Source organism: Polypterus senegalus, chromosome 10, assembly GCF_016835505.1.
Source record: "Polypterus senegalus isolate Bchr_013 chromosome 10, ASM1683550v1, whole genome shotgun sequence".
NCBI lineage: Eukaryota > Metazoa > Chordata > Cladistia > Polypteriformes > Polypteridae > Polypterus > Polypterus senegalus.
This window is the reverse complement of record NC_053163.1, coordinates 160,775,197-160,791,653: the sequence shown is the minus strand read 5'-3', so window position 1 is coordinate 160,791,653 and position 16,457 is coordinate 160,775,197. Positions and strand designations below refer to the sequence as shown.

At 47.6% G+C, this 16,457-nt stretch overlaps 1 protein-coding gene across 2 annotated transcripts in view; it reads left to right on the top strand.

Moving 5' to 3' along the window:
* palm1a (paralemmin 1a) overlaps positions 1 to 16,457 on the top strand; it is a 132,372-nt gene that overhangs the window by 34,405 nt on the left and 81,510 nt on the right. For both annotated transcript variants that reach the window (XM_039767151.1, XM_039767152.1), the window contains exon 2: positions 4,979 to 5,024. In XM_039767151.1, coding sequence (XP_039623085.1) covers positions 4,979 to 5,024 — 46 coding nt within the window. The remainder of the gene's footprint in view (positions 1 to 4,978; positions 5,025 to 16,457) is intronic.

Below are 16,457 nucleotides of genomic sequence, written 5' to 3'. Positions count from 1 at the left end.
GCAGCAGGATGGGTTCATGTCAGGAAGGAGCACCACAGATGTTGATGGAGAAGTAGAGAGAAGAACAGAAGGAGTCGCATTGCGTCTTTGTGGACCTGAGAAAGCAGATGACAGGGTGACTGAGAGGAGCTGTGGTGTTGGATGAGGAAGTCGGGAGTGGCAGAGAAGTACATGAGAGTGGCACAGGATATGAACGAGGGTGGTGTGACCGTGGTGAGGTCTGCGGTAGGAGTGATGGAGGTGGGATTACATCAGGGATCGGCTCTGAGGCCTTTCTTATTTGCATTGGTGATGGACAGGCTGACAGACGAGATTAGACAGGAGTCCCCGTGGACTGTGATGTTTGCTGGAGAGGAGTGAAGGTCAGTAGGACCACCAAGACAGAATACATGTGTGTGAATGAGAGGAAGGTCAGTGGAGTGGTGAGGATGAGGGGAGGAGAGTTGGTGAAGGTGAAGGAGTTTAAATATTTGGGATCAACAGTACAGAGTAATGGAGATTGTGGAAGAGAAGTGAAGAAGAGAGTGATGGCAGGGCGGAGAAGAGTGTCAGGAGTGATTTGTGACAGACGGGTATCAGCAAGAGTGACAGGGAAGGTCTACAGGACGGTAGTGAGACCAGCTGTGTGATATTGGCTGGAGACGGTGGCACTGACCAGAAAGCTCCCCTGCCAGTGGCTCTGAAGCTGATCACTTGAATGAAGGAATGGCAGCTCATTCTGCTGGTGGCACATCCTTATATTGGTGCAGCCTGTCAGTTTTCTGTGATGTTATATTTTGCATAACATACGTAGCGAGATTCAGGCAGTGGGCAAGGACAGGGGTAGCTTTGTGCCTGCTGGGCTAGTGGGCCAATAGGAATGTCATTGTATCAACAGCATCATAGGCCTCCGGGCAAAGTAGAGCACTGGGCTCCATGCTTTGACAGTGAAACAGAAACATACATAGACATTAAAGGGCCCCTATGCTCGTGGGCCCCCCGGGCAACTGCCCAGCATGCCCATACGTTAAGACGGCCCTGGCATTGTGTACACGAGACAGTAAATCTGAAATGAGTGTTGTTATCAAAGCAGTGCCTTACAATGTTTAAAAGGGCATCGTACATCACATCCTGCAGGTTTGCCTTCCCAATGAGCACTCAGCATTGGGCACATCTTGCGGCATTGCACTTCCACGCATGATAAGAAAAACATGGAAGAGATGGGAAAAGGCAAAGGGTGGGCTACAGCCAGCCCACAATCAGCACAATAAGGTACGACTTCTTTTCCATAACGTAATGCCGAGTCACTTTGCTTTGGATGACGGCACCAAAAAAATGACTGAGGATGCCATGTTGGTAGACGTTTCCTCAAATCCATTTTACAATGAGGCAGATCAAAGTTAAAAAGTCGGATGCCAATGTGGCCTCGTGATTTGTAAGAATTTTAAACTGGCTTAGAAGGAATCTCCTTTGAATTACATAACTGAATATCACTAGGTGCGGCAATATCTGTGAGACCCCAGGCCCCCCCCCCACCGCAGACGTCCATCGCATCTCAAACCGGAGGTCAGTCATGAAGCACAACGAGGGCCTGAAATAGAAACCAAAATCAGCTCGGCCCGTTTTTATGTTTTCTCCATCATTGTGTTCTGCGACGCTGATGTGCCGCCTTTTAAGGGTGTGGAGTCGCAGGAGGCGGAGCTACCCTGACATCACACTCGCTGGCTCCTCCCTCTGGCTTTATATTGCGCCAAAGCAGAGGCGGCTCAGCATTGAAGATAATCACACACATAGAAATGAATGAAAGGAAATGAATAGAAATTAACAGAAAATACTCAATTAGACCAATTAGGGGCGGGCAGAGCAATATTATAAAAAATAATGGAAAGCAATTAGCAATAACTAAAAGTGAACAAAAAAATGAAGCATAAACCAGGCGAGGAGCCCTGGCTGAAACATAACGCTTTATAAATAAGTTTATTAAAATCTAATCGTTGCCAAGGAAGGACAAAGTGCTGGGGATCCCACCACGAGACCCCATTTAACTGGCAGGTTAGCGAACCAAAAGTAATCTCAATGAATGATGGAAGAGAGTAGCACTGCAGCGCCCTCTTGTGTCTCTGCATTGAAATAGAAGTCAGGAGCCTCAGCCTGGCACAGCCTGGCACTGTCTGTCTAACCTGTTGGTTCAAAAGGACGATGCCCTCCAGCTGGGGTGGCGTTTTTATCTTTCATGCTCAGGGGCACCAGGGGAGCCTGAACATTAAAGAATTGTTGTGGTCGGTGGTCCTCCATCCTACAAAGAAAAATGGAGACTGTGGGTTAAAGCTGCTGCAGTGTACCCTTGAAACTGCCCATGTAAGGGACTCACCAAGCTTGTGTGTTGACGTCAGTCAGTCAGTCAGTCAGTCATCGTCCAACCCGCTATATCCTAACTACGGGGTCACGGGGTCTGCTGGAGCCAATCACAGCCAGCACAGGGTGCAAGGCAGGAACAAATCCCGGGCAGAGCGCCAGCCCACCGAAGTATATATGTATTGAATTTTCAACAGATACATTTGACATTTTTGTCCATCCATCTACACTCAGTAACCCACCGTGACAAAGTGAAGACCTGTTGCCAAATGTATTTTAAAAATTCAGTAGTGAAATCTCTCATTCCTAGAAGTATTCAGACCCTCTGGATGTTTGGGGGAGCGTATTCAGGGCATTACTTCCCCCTTGAACGCTAGAGGGCTTGCAGTGGGGGCCACAAGTTTGGATCCTGAAAGCTCTTCCCTGCTGTGGCCCGTGCTCACCACCAGGGGGCGCCTGAATGATTGCCCTTGGTGGTGGCACCAATTCTGCCACAGTGCTGCCGGAAGAAGGACCATGGAGTAGCTGGTGCCCTATAAGAGGGGTCACCTCACTCCATTCAGGGAGCCAGAGTCGGGAGGAAGGGGACGAAGCTTACCAGGAGGAGGGGAGGCGGACAGAGAGAGAAGGAACAAGAAAGAAGAGAATTGTGCTTTGGTGTAGTGCCTTGAGCTGTGCTGTTCAGGTGGGAAAAACGGGGGATTAGTTAACCACAAGAAATAAGGAAAAAAATGAAAGTGTGTGTGTGTTGCACTTGTGCCCTGCATCTCTCTGTGTCAGGTTTGGGCAGCGGGAGCACCCTCTGGTGGCCACAATGTGCCTCGTGTTTGCTTGAATTCTCCTTCAGATGTTTGCCATCTGTGGCCTGACATTTAGAAAGCCACACGTGTACCTGTGCTATAGAAGGTCCACAAATCCACAGAATTCTCTGTAGGTCCTCCATGATCAAATTGTGGTGAGGCCTAAATCAGGGCAAGGGGATCAAACCCTTTCTGAAGATCTGAGTTTTTCCCAGGAGCACAACGGCCTCAAGAACTGAGAAAAAGAAGAAGTTTAGAACCACCAGGACTATTTCAGGAGTTGGACGTTTGGCTGGGAAAGAAGAGCCTCGGTCAGGAGGGGGACCAGGAATCCAAGGGTCACTCTAAAGGAGTTTCAGAAGTCTTCTGATGAGATGGAAGGATGACCATCTCATCAGCACGGCTCTCCATCAATTGGGCATTTATGGTCAGCTGCCCAGACAGAAGCAACTCGTGAGTAAAAATTATCAATCCATCCATCCATCATCCAACATGCTATATCCTAACTACAGGGTCACGGGGGTCTGCTGGAGCCAATCCCAGGGCGCAAGGCAGGAAACAAACCAAGGGCAGGGTGCCAGCCCACCGCAGAGCACACACACACACACACACAAGGACAATTTAGAATCACCAACACACCTGACCTGCATGTCTTTGGACTGTCGGAGGAAACCCACGCAGACACGGGGAGAACATGCAAACTCCACGCAGGGAGGACCCGGGAAGCGAACCCAGGACTCCTAACTGCGAGGCAACAGCGCTACCCACTGCGCCACCGTGCAGCCCAGTAAAAATCATTTTAAGGGAAAAGATTCTCTGGCTTGATGAAACAGAAGCTGAACTCTTTGGGTAGACCACCAAGACCACTGCTCTTCAGCTGCCTAATACCATCCACACCAGGGTGGTGGCAGCTGTCAAGACAGGGAGATGGGTCAGAATTGAGAGGAGGATGAATGCAGCAAAATCCAGAGGGGTCCGTGAAGACCCCTGTTCCAGAGTGCACACCACCTTAGGCTGGAGCGATGGTCCAATGACCTGAAGCGTACAGCCAAGACAATGCTGGGGTGGCATTGAGACAAGTCTCTGAGGGGTCCTGAAGTGGCCCAGTTGCAGGACATGTGCGGAGAGACCTTAAGATGGCCACTTGCAGATGCCTCCCATCCAGGCTAATGGAGGACCTGCTGGGAAGAATTAAGGAAAAAGCGCCCAACTCCAGGTGTGCAAAGCTTGAAGGGACTCACCGAGGAGACTCAAAGCTGCCAAAGGGGCTTCTTCAAAGTACTGAATGGGGGATCTGAATACTTAACAAGAATGAGAGATTTCGGTTTTTGAACTTTAATCCATTTGCAGACCTTTTCTGAAGACACGGTTCTCTTTGTCATTATGGGTTGTTGAGTGTGGATCGATGGGCAAAAATGACAAACGTATCCAATGCAAATGAAATAAACCTACAAAACACCAGAAAGTGTGCAGATAGTGAAGGCGTCTGCATCCACTGGAAATGAGTTTATCATTAATACAAAATGGCCACCATCCACAAAATGAACCCTTCAAGTCACCTCGCATGTGTCACACTGGTAGAGCCCACCTGCCGTCAATTCCGTCTGTGGGCCTCTTATCGATTTAACATCCCGCCGTCGACCCACTGGAGTTGTCAGAATTCCGACTCCTCCTGCCCTTCTAATTGAACATGAGAATTGGGTGAGTGGCACTGCAGAGGTCAATTAAACACCATGCGGTTAGACAGGGATTAGCAAGATGGCGTGCCAATGGCACGTGATGCCAGTGCAGGTGTCCACCATTGCAGTTGGGTCTAATGACACTCTCTCTCTGCCTTTTTCCAGGTTGACTGACACGCTGATCCAGCAGGAGCGGCTGCAGGCGATAACGGTGAGTGAATGCACATCAGCCCGTTGGGGGTGCCTGGGTCATGACACGACGAGGGGTCTGCTTTGATGGCACTCCTCAAAACAGAAAGAACTCCACCAATGCCCACCAGGCTTCTACCAAGCAAGTAGGGCGGCAATGCCATGTTAAAGTTCAAAAACCGTTCATACAGGTTGGCACAGTGGCTCAGGTGACAGACACTGAGTGATGCCACCAGTCAGAATGTCAGCAGCCTTGCTCGGTCTTTCTAAATGATGAATATTCATCAGTGTCTCCGCCCACCTTTCCTGTTACCGCCCCCTTCAAGTGGCCTTTTTCTCCGCCTATTTGCGGGCTGACATCTTCATTTCTGACTCCTTCACGATGTCCGCTTTTTACCCACAAGTGAGCAGTGATGGCCACATCTGTAACAAAGTTTGGGTTTATTTTTTCTGGTGTAGAGCTCTTCACGCAGCGCGGGCACAGGGCACTGTACACATGGTAATCTTGCACGTTGTGTGTTTGGCGTGTTTAGCAGATAACTCTGAATGAGGCTGTGGGTTCAAGTCCCGCTACAGACATTGTGAGACCCTGAGCAAGTCACTTGACCTGCCGGCGCCCCAATTGGAAAACCGAAAAGAAACGTAACTGATGGTGTCCCAAAACGTTGTAAGTCACCTTGGGTAAAGGCGTTAGCCAAATAAGTAAAGTAAATATAAATAATTTCCAGGAGCACCAATCATTTGTGAGAAGCAGAGCCGAGGTGCCCATGCCCACATCTTACAGGGTGCCCTACTCTGTGTGCCATCGCCAGTTTTCCATGATGCTTTTAATAATGAGATGCATTGCAGTAAGCTTTGTAGGTCAGGTGGGCAGTGCTGCCACCTAGTGGGCCCTCAGTACTGCTCTTGTGTGTCCCCCCTGTGTGGCCAGCAGGTCACCAGCTCTCTCACCGTCTCGTAAATTGCTGCATACGGCAGGGTGGCAGCCTGTTTTGTTAACTTCTCACTAGGAGAAGACCTAACGGCAGACACCAGCAGTTTAACAGATCAGTTTACCAATTTTCGTGTTGCATTGATCACTTTGAAAGCCGCTATATATAATTGCAGTAAGTCCCCTTGTTTATTATAAAGCAGCCGGCGCTCCCATTGTAGAAATTCGGAGTTAACTAAACTTTTCGACGGTGTTCACAATGACCCTGAAAGGCACTCCGTATATCCAGGCACGAAGATCAACTTCTAATAAGGAGTCCTCGTTTAATTGCGGAGTTTATTTTCCAGCACTCGCATTGTAGGAATACGGCGGGCTGACTCTTCTCATGTCTGATCGTTCGTTCATTTTCCGGTCAATACTCTGCCTTGTCTTCTCCTCCTAATCGTTGTTGTTTGTTCATTTTATAGTCTTTATGATGTACAAATCGTATTATGGGATGTCATCCACTGTTGAATTCCGCTACATGTAGTATTTCTATTGCACTGTTGTATTATATTGAGGATTACTTGTGTTCCGTTCTGCGCATTGTGTTGTATTGACCCCCTTTATTGTGACACCCAACCTACCTGGAAAGGGGGTCTCTCTTTGAACTGCCTTTTCCTGACGTTTCTTCCATTTTTTTTCCCCCTACAAGAGTTTTCTTGCCTTCTTAGAGAGTCAGGGGCTGTCAAAAAGCAGGACCTGTTAAAGCACGTGTGTGTGATTTAGGGCTATACAAAAATAAATTGTATTGTATTGTATGTCGCCCTTCGAACGGCCTCCTTTGTTTATCGTCTTCACTTATACTTTCGAGGGCGCCCACTGTTAACGTGGTTGACAATGTGGCTTTGATTCCCGGCCCTTGCCCGTCCTCAGTGCGGCGTTTTTTTCCCAGTGTTCCCATCGCACTGCAAAGCCGCGCCGGTCTTGAGTGAGGGTCCCTTTCAGTGGTCCGGCATCCCGTCTGTGGTGGGTTCCTGCACTTATAGAAAGTGATCCTGCGATCGTCTCGGGTTCGAAAATGGACGGATGAAGAGATGTCGCTTGTCTTTCGCCTCCATCTTCTGTTCCCCCGTTTGTGCCTGTCGCGGATTCTCCGCCCGAGCCGCAGTCTGACAGCCTTTTGTGCGACGGTCGCGCTTCCTTCATCTGTTTTGCTTCAGCTGTTACTAACATATTGACTTTGTCATTTTACGCTTATCCATATTTTTAGATTGTTGATCAATTCTGCTGTTGACGTATTTCTTTATTTTATTATTATTTTGATGTGCTCCTTGAAGATGGCACTTGTTCTCAGTGTCCTCATAGCTCAGACTCGCCTTGTCTCTTGAACCCTTTACTGGCTGATTGATTTATTTATTGTCACTTGCATTGCGAGTCATCGGCGCAGTTTCATGAGGAGGTTTATCTCAAATGTCACCCATATGCTGTCACCGCTGTCACCGTCCTTGTCGTTAATGCCTTCTCGAGGCTCGTTGATGGCCCGTCTGCTCGAACACGTCACGAGCGATGTGACTCATCCGCCATTCAATTCTTTCCTCGCTTACTCCTGGTTATGCTGTTTTAAATTTTGTGCTGATATTTATGATCATTTCACAGATTTTCACAGGCGTCTCTCATGAGAACATATGAAGGAAGACCCGCAATGCAATAATCAGGATCGCGAGTTGGCTGAGCCTGTCCGTGCAGCGCTGGGCACACGGCAGGAATGAGCCCTAAAGATGGCGTTAGTCCTTCACAAAGCCAAAATAATCGACAATTAACTTGCAGTTTGGATAAAAACACACGCAACGTCTGCGCGGTAAAGAGTGGGATTCGAATCCTGGACTCAGGGGTCCGGAATGCGGTGTTGCCCACTGTGCCAAGGGCGCACTCTGAACGAATTAACTTCGGAGGCTTCGTTACAGTTCGTTCGTTGCACTCGCCAGTGACAGAGGACAACATTAAATGAGCTACAGAGCGATGGCTGAGTGTTATATACCGTTTTTCATTTTCAGTTTTATTCTTATACTGTATAGCGCCCTTCGGGGTAGGTTGGCTAAGAATTGCTGCTCAAAAACAAGAGTAGAAAGCTTAGACTTAATTAAATTCCTGAAACCCTTACGGCGGAGAGGCTCCCGGATTTATTGCGGTCCGTGAACAGTCGCTGTGGTGAATCAGTTTGAACGCGACATGGCGACGAGAATATCGGGACCGTGCAGTGTCATTCTTACCGTCCTTTCAAAATAACACGCCCGTGTTCCACAACCTCCATCCCCAGCAAAGTTCCTTCCGCCCTGCTCCTTTGTTTTTATCCTAATCGATCCCCTATTCGTCAGTTTTAAGGGAAATGTGGAAATCATCGGAGTATTTGGAATCCTCTGAACCCGCCGTTTAAGGCTTTAAATTCATTTTAGTGTCGATGTAGGTTAGCGATCTCCATGTTATATAGTGCCTTTCAAGATCAACACTAAGCCAGTTACAACCATTCATTCTTCCAAACCCATTTCAGGTTCATATCAGCAGACAGTGGCCAGTTTAGACTCTCCAGTTAACCCAGTGTCAAGTGGCCAGATGTGACTGCCGAACGAGAACGTACATTTGGGGACATCACGTCAAAATGATTGTAATGATCAGCGGCGAACTATCTGCCACTGCGAAGGCTCCACCTTCTTGACTCCGCCTTCTTCCTAAAAACCCGCCCCGATTCCCTTCAGTTCCTGCGCTGTAAACGTTCAGGGCTGCAGTCTCCCATTTCTACTCGTGTATTAGAGAAGAATGTAAAATAATAAAGACAGAAAGAGGGACAAAAGGAAAAGAAACTGCAATAACAAACAACACTGAGAGAAAACAAAATGTAGAAACTGCTATTGTAAGTTCCGGACCTCATCAGCCCAAGGTCCATGAAGCGTAACAATTCATTATATAGAGGGTGGTCAGGAGCTAATTATGCAATTTTCATTACGCTGTAACTTATTAAGTTTATTACATAGAAAATCACCCGAAAACTCCCCGACCATCGAGAAGCGTGCGAACTGAAGACATGAAGAATCGTCTTTGCGCCGAACTGGAATCGTCCCCACATAAATTAAAATCATCCAGACGATCTGAATCTGCATAACTAGATCTGGACCACCCTGCACCGAGTGCAGCGACACAAGAGACGGGCAAACAGACCAGTGCAGACAGTGGGGTCATCAGTACCGCCGCTCCCTATACGCAGAGTACGCAGTCTGCGTAGGGCACCAACTCCCAGGGGGGCACCATCCCAGCTGCTCAAAAAATCCTTTTTATATATTATAATAATAAATTAATATTAATAATATACATATACAAATAAACAAAAATATAAACGTATATATTGCGTTTTGCGGTGAACGCAGAGTAGGCTAAGCACACGTGATGACGCGCGCGCCCATTTACTTTTATTTGAATAAAGTTCTATTTTGGCCCCTATAGTAGGTGTTTTTTTTTTATTATTTTATTTTTACTTCCGTAATATTTGGGGGAGGGGGCACAAAGGTAAATTTCTGCTTAGGGCACCCATTTGGCCAGCAGCGGCCCTGGGTGTCATTGGGGGGAATCAGAGACTTTAGGAATGTACGAGAATCATCTTATTAAGTCCCTGATCATTTTATCGATCTTATTTGATTCAATGCAGGGAAGGCCGGGGGGGCAGCTGACCCCGATCTACGAATTTATACGTTGGACTGAGGATTATTGGCACTGGGGGTGGGGTTTGTAGATGGGGAGGGCGGGGTTTTGTCATGCTGGGGTCTTCTTTCAGCTATCGCTATAACGTATTGCATGTGAAGTATGTATACTAACACACTCCAATCTTCAAGGGGGCCTCCCTCCTCCTCCAATCATTTACAAGTATGAACACACTCCGATCTTTTTCTGTTGGTTGTCATTATAACACATCAGGCGTAACACGCTGTATGTATCTGAAGGTGCTGCAATCCCCACTCAGTCTCTTCAAAGTCATATACATTGTGATGGACACCCAGCGCCAGGAAGCCCAAACTCCAACATGAACACACAAGCACAGTCCTGGGTTCAAATAATGGAAGGTTTTTATTATAAATAAAACCTCCAAAAATGTAACACAAGCACAAAACGCACTTTTTCTCTCCACAATACTTCCTTCGTATCTCACTGCCCTCCTCCACTCAAGCGTTGCTCCACTACCTCCCAGCCCCGACTCTCCTGGATAACGGAGTGCATCTCATTTTTATTACAGACCCGGGAGTGCTCCCAGTGCCAGAGCGATTGCCCGATGAAAGCACCTTAGGGTCACAATGAAGTCCATTATAACAGGGCACTTGTCTCCCTGCAACACCCTCTCGTGGCCCCCAGCGACTCCGGCAGGTCTGAACTGCCAAACTACATCTCCCAGCATGCCTTGCTGGTTTTCTAAGGGGCACCAACTTTTGGGACTGCTGCCATCTAGTGTGCTGGGGGAATAAAAAGCTTCCAGCGACATCTTTCTTTCCTAGTGAGCTGTCCGTCCATCCCTTTTGGTCCTCCTGTCCCCTCTGTCTGTCCAGCCCAGGTGCCATCTACAACATACTGTACATTAACCTGTTTCAATCACAAATGGGCAGCATCCATCCACTATTGCCTAAGGGTGCCCAGTACCGTTGGGCTGGCCCAGACTGCAGGTACTTGGGCCCATGCGTTTGAGAAGTGCTTCTGTCTGTCTGTTACGATATCTTCTGTCATTTTGATTACTGCTTCACTAGGTGGCGTAACAGCAGATTGAGCTTAGAGAAGCACTGAGGTTGACGTGTCTGGTCTGGTATGGCGCATTTGGAATTTCCAGTCAGCCTCCTTCTAGTTAATCGTTGCGAACGGGACCCGGACACAGACAGGCAGACATGTTGTAATCCACCACCCCACGTTTATTTATAACACAACTATTTACAAAAGTCAGTGCACACAAACCCCAAAGCCCCCAAAGTCCAGGCCTCTCTCACTCTTGCCTTTCTTCGGCCGCCTCCACTCTCGCTCCTCTTGCTTTGTCCTTCTTCCACCCAACCTCAGCCCCCAATGAAGGGAGGCGGCCCCTTTCATCCTCACCCGGATGAGTTCCAGGCGCTCCCCGGCAATCACCCGTCGACACGCCCCTGTGTGGCGGAAGTGCCGGCTATACTCCCAGAAGCATTCCGGGTGTCCCTGCTACTCTTCCCCCCAGCAGTTCCTGGTATGGCGGAAGTACTGAGGTCCAGGGTTCAACAAGGCATTGGGGCACCGCCTGGCCCCCAAAGCAACCAGGGTGGCGGCCCCCACGTGATCCAAGGCGGGCGCGCGCCCTCTTCCGGTCCTTTATGGCGTCGTCGCCCCTGGCACCTCTGACATCGCGTAGATGTGTCATCAGAAGTTGGATGCTGTGCAGATCATTGGTGGTCTTGCTGGTCTCGCTCGGTATTTTCACTGATTCGGTTATTCTGAGCTCTGAAATCTGCATCTCCATCATCAGTTCTCTGAATGGCAGCCCTTTTGACCCCCTTTTGATGGTGTGTGACACACACAGGTGAGGTCAGAAGTTTCCATTCACTTAAATGAATTGTTTAAACCTCACTTTTTAAGCCCTTCACAGATTTTATCCTAACAAACTATTGGTTTAAGACGTCTACTTCGTGGAGGCTACAAGTCATTTCATCCCACCATATTCACAGACCGCCGAGTATTTCACTTTTTTGTGAATCCCAGTGGGTCACAAGTTGACATCCACATTGTAAACTGGGTCTTTAAACAGTTCAGAAGATGGAGTCCAGCCTTTAGTCAAGAGACACTGAGCTTCTGATAGCCAGTTAGCCTAACTGGAGTCAACATGTGGATTGACGTTAAGGCCGACCATCAAACCCACTGCCTTGTTTGCTTGACATGATGGGAACATCAAAAGAAATCAGCCAGAAAAAAACTGGTGGACCTGCACAAGTCTGCTTCATCCACTGTGAACAATTTCCAAACGCCTGAAGGTTCCACGTTCATCTGCACAAACAACAAAACACAAGAATAAACCCCATGGGACCATCCAGCCATCATACCGCTCAGGAATGAGACGCATTGTGTCTCCTGGAGAATAATGTACCCGACCACAAAAAGTGCAAATCAATCACAGGACAACAGCCGAGGACCTTATGAAGATGCTGGAGGACACAGGTAGACGCGTCTCGATATCCACAGTAAAACGAGTCCGACATCAACTGAGAGGCTGCTCTGCAACGAAGAAGCAGCGGCTCCAAAGCCAGACTGCAGTTTGCAATGGCACATGGGGACAAAGATCTGACTTTCTGGAGAAATGGCCTCTGGTCTGATGAATGATGGCCATAAAGACCATCGTGATGTGTGGAAGGAAAAGAGTGAGGCTTGCCAGCCAGAGAACAACATGACAACTGTCAGACGTGGGAGTGGGGCGTCATGATGTGATGGCTGCAGGAGGGACTGGTACACATCACAACGTAGATGGCATCACGAGGAAGGACAAGATGGAGCAACATCTCAAGAGCTCAGCAAAGAAGGTGAAGCTCAGTCACCAATGGGTCTTCCAAATGGACACGGACCCCAAGCAGACCTCCAAAGTTGTGGCAAAATGGCTGAAAGACAACTAGGTCAGGGCATTGGAGTGGCCATCACAAAGCGCTGACCTCAATCTGAGTGGCCCACAAACCTGTGCCAGTTACACCAGTCCACTCTGGAGCAATGGGACACAATTCCAGCAAATTATTGTAAGACGGAACAATTTATAGGGCAGTGCCACCAAATGTTAACAAAGGGTATGGAAACCTGTGACCCCCTGGAATTGTGATACAGTGAGATGTTCAGAGGTCTGTGAACATGGTGGGATGAAATGACTTTTGGCCTCCACGAAGTAGACGTCTTACACGATATGCCAAAGTTAGAGTTTGTTAGCAAAAAATCAGTGGAGGGCTTATGAGGTGAGTTTGAAAAAATTCCCCCAAAGTGGATGGAGACTTCTGACTTCACTTGTACTTCGGATGTTTCAACCTGATATCAGCGGCGACCAGCGCTCGCTTGAAGTGCTCACCGGCACCTCTTCCAATTTTCCAGTTTCAACATGGAGTGCTGGCCCCTTTTCTTGGCATTCATAGCGTGCCGCTGAGTACTGACACCCAGTGCCAGCTGTAGGTTATTTTGCACCCTAGGCCAAGCTTATTAGTGTGCCAGCCGACTGTTCAGAGACTACCTGGGCTCCCCCCACACCCTTATGATCTGCACCCAAGGCGAATGCCGAGTTCACCTTAATGGTGGCACCGGCCCTGTCGACACCTCAGTGTCAATCTTTACAGGGGACCCCCCAACCTCAAACTATTTAAGCGAATGTGACTGCATTGGGCGGCATGGTGGCACAGTGGGTAGCGCTGCTGCCTCTCAGTTAGGACACCCGTCTGAGTTCTCCCCGTGTCTGCGTGGGTTTCCTCTCACAGTCCAAAGACATGCAGGTCGGGTGCATTGCTGATCCTAAATTGTCCCGTGTGTGTGTGCCCTGCAGTGGGCTGGCGCCCTGCCCGGGGTTTGTTTCCTGTGTTGGCTGGGATTGGCTCCAGCAGACCCCTGTGACCCTGAAGTTAGGGTATAGTGGGTTGGATACTGGATGGATGGATGTTTTAATTGAATAAAGAGATTAACACAACAAAACAAATCCATTGTCCTTAGCTCTACCACTGAGCCACCATCAGAACTATTTATGTAAGCCATTCTAATCTTCATAAAGGAACACCTTTTTTGACCACCTGATCCACTTTCCAATAAAAAATAAAAAGCACAGAGCACCACAGCACCCAGCAGAATATGTGGGACAGGCCCAGTGGCATAGCTGGCATGCTGAAGACCCCCGTGCAGCGCCATGAGGTGGGCCTGTCCTGTCTGGCAGAACTCTTAGTCATTTATTCATAATCTGATCCTAGGGGGCCGGATGGGCAATGGCATCCAGAACCGCATCACTATCAGATCACACGCTGGTGACAAACAGACCGGCTCTCTAAATGGAATTTGTAACACGTTTTTTAATCGATTAATTACAGCCACTGTAAGTTATTGATCATAAAATCAGACCCCGACTTAAACGCCTGTTCAAAAATGTAACACTTAAGTTTCTCTTTCTTCAGTTTCTCAGACACATTGAATTTTGCGGCAGCAGCGCAGTTACCAGTTTCTTTTGCTACCTCAATGACATTTCATTTCAAACCAGCTTCCTATTCTCTTCTGATCGTAGATGAGGGATACTCTTATAATAAAGGTGTACGAGGGTGTGAGAGACAAAAGCACAAATCAGTGTAAACGTCGCTTTGGAATAGTTTGGGTATTACTGTGTGGTCACGTTGGCACAATACATAGAAAAAAGAAAGGCCGTGTGCCCCGTGGTGACTCTCTCAGGTGGGCATTAGCAAATCGGAATCTCTATTGGACCAATAGCGCCAGTTCTCCACATTCGACGTTATAAAATACCAGAAATGATACGACTGCGGTGGGCTGCCGTCCTGCCCAGGGATTTGTTCCTGCCTTGCGCCCTGTGTTGGCTGGGAATCGGGATTGGCCCTAGAAGACCCCCGTGACCCTGTGTTAGGATATTAGCGGGTTGGACAATGACGGACTGACAGAAATTTTACAATAAAATCAATCCCCGACTTATCCGCGGGAAAACTTAAATGCGAGTATATGTGGTATGTAAAATGTGGACCCGTTTACTTTTCCTTTGTGAAGAAAGATAATTAAAATGTAAAGTAAGCTAGGAAGTAGAAACTGTTCTGTGCTGTAAAATGAAGCCATTTCGATTTGTAACAAATTAAAACAGCAACACCAGCTGGCAGGATCCCACTACACAATCGACCTGTTTTAGAAAAGTCCAGAGAAAATGAACGTCAAAAAGTGGTGACAACTCGTCACAGTAGTGACACTAACAACGCACAGTCAGCCATACTAAGGTACACAATTGTTGTTAAAGTTTATTAAAATGGCACTGACTGACAAGTCACAAATCATATTACAGTGATAAATTGGAATCCAAACTTAATCCGCTCCAGAACCCCGTTTGAGTTCCCCTTTAAAATACAAACCGGATTCCTAAAAAGTTGGGACACGATACAAATCGTGAATAAAAACTGAATGCAATGATGTGGAGGTGCCAACTTCTAATATTTTATTCAGAATAGAACATAAATCACGGAACAAAAGTTTAAACTGAGAAAATGTATCATTTTAAGGGAAAAATATGTTGATTCAGAATTTCATGGTGTCAACAAATCCCAAAAATGTTGGGACAAGGCCATTTTCACCACTGTGTGGCATCTCCCCTTCTTCTTACAACACTCAACAGACGTCTGGGGACCGAGGAGACCAGTTTCTCAAGTTTAGAAATAGGAATGCTCTCCCATTCTTGTCTAATACAGGCCTCTAACTGTTCAATCGTCTTGGGCCTTCTTTGTCGCACCTTCCTCTTTATGATGTGCCAAATGTTCTCTATAGGTGAAAGATCTGGACTGCAGACTGGCCATTTCAGTACCCGGATCCTTCTCCTACGCAGCCATGATGTTGTGATTGATGCAGAATGTGGTCTGGCATTATCTTGTTGAAAAATGCAGGGTCTTCCCTGAAAGAGATGACGTCTGGATGGGAGCATATGTTGTTCTAGAACCTGAATATATTTTTCTGCATTGATGGTGCCTTTCCAGACATGCAAGCTGCCCATGCCACACGCACTCATGCAACCCCATACCATCAGAGATGCAGGCTTCTGAACTGAGCGTTGATAACAACTTGGGTTGTCCTTGTCCTCTTTGGTCCGGATGACATGGCGTCCCAGATTTCCAAAAGAACTTGAATCGTGACTCGCCTGACCACAGAACAGTCTTCCATTTTGCCACACTCCATTTTAAATGATCCCTGGCCCAGTGACAACGCCTGAGCTTGTGGATCTTGCTTAGAAATGGCTTCTTCTTTGCACTGTAGAGTTTCAGCTGGCAACGGCGGATGGCACGGTGGATTGTGTTCACTGACAATGGTTTCTGGAAGTATTCCTGAGCCCATTCTGTGATTTCCTTTACAGTAGCATTCCTGTTTGTGGTGCAGTGTCGTTTAAGGGCCGGAGATCACGGGCATCCAGTATGGTTTTACGGCCTTGACCCTTACGCACAGAGATTGTTCCAGATTCTCTGAATCTTCGGATGATGTTATGCACAGTTGATGATGATAGATGCAAAGTCTTTGCAATTTTTCGCTGGGTAACACCTTTCTGATATTGCTCCACTATCTTTCTGCAACATTGTGGGAATTGGTGATCCTCTACCCATCTTGGCTTCTGAGAGACACTGCCACTCTGAGAAGCTCTTTTTATACCCAATCATGTTGCCAATTGACCTAATTAGTGTTTATTGGTCTTCCAGCTCTTCGTTATGCTCAAATTTACTTTTTCCAGCCTCTTATTGCTACTTGTCCCAACTTTTTGGGATTTGTTGACACCGTGAAATTTTGAATCAACAT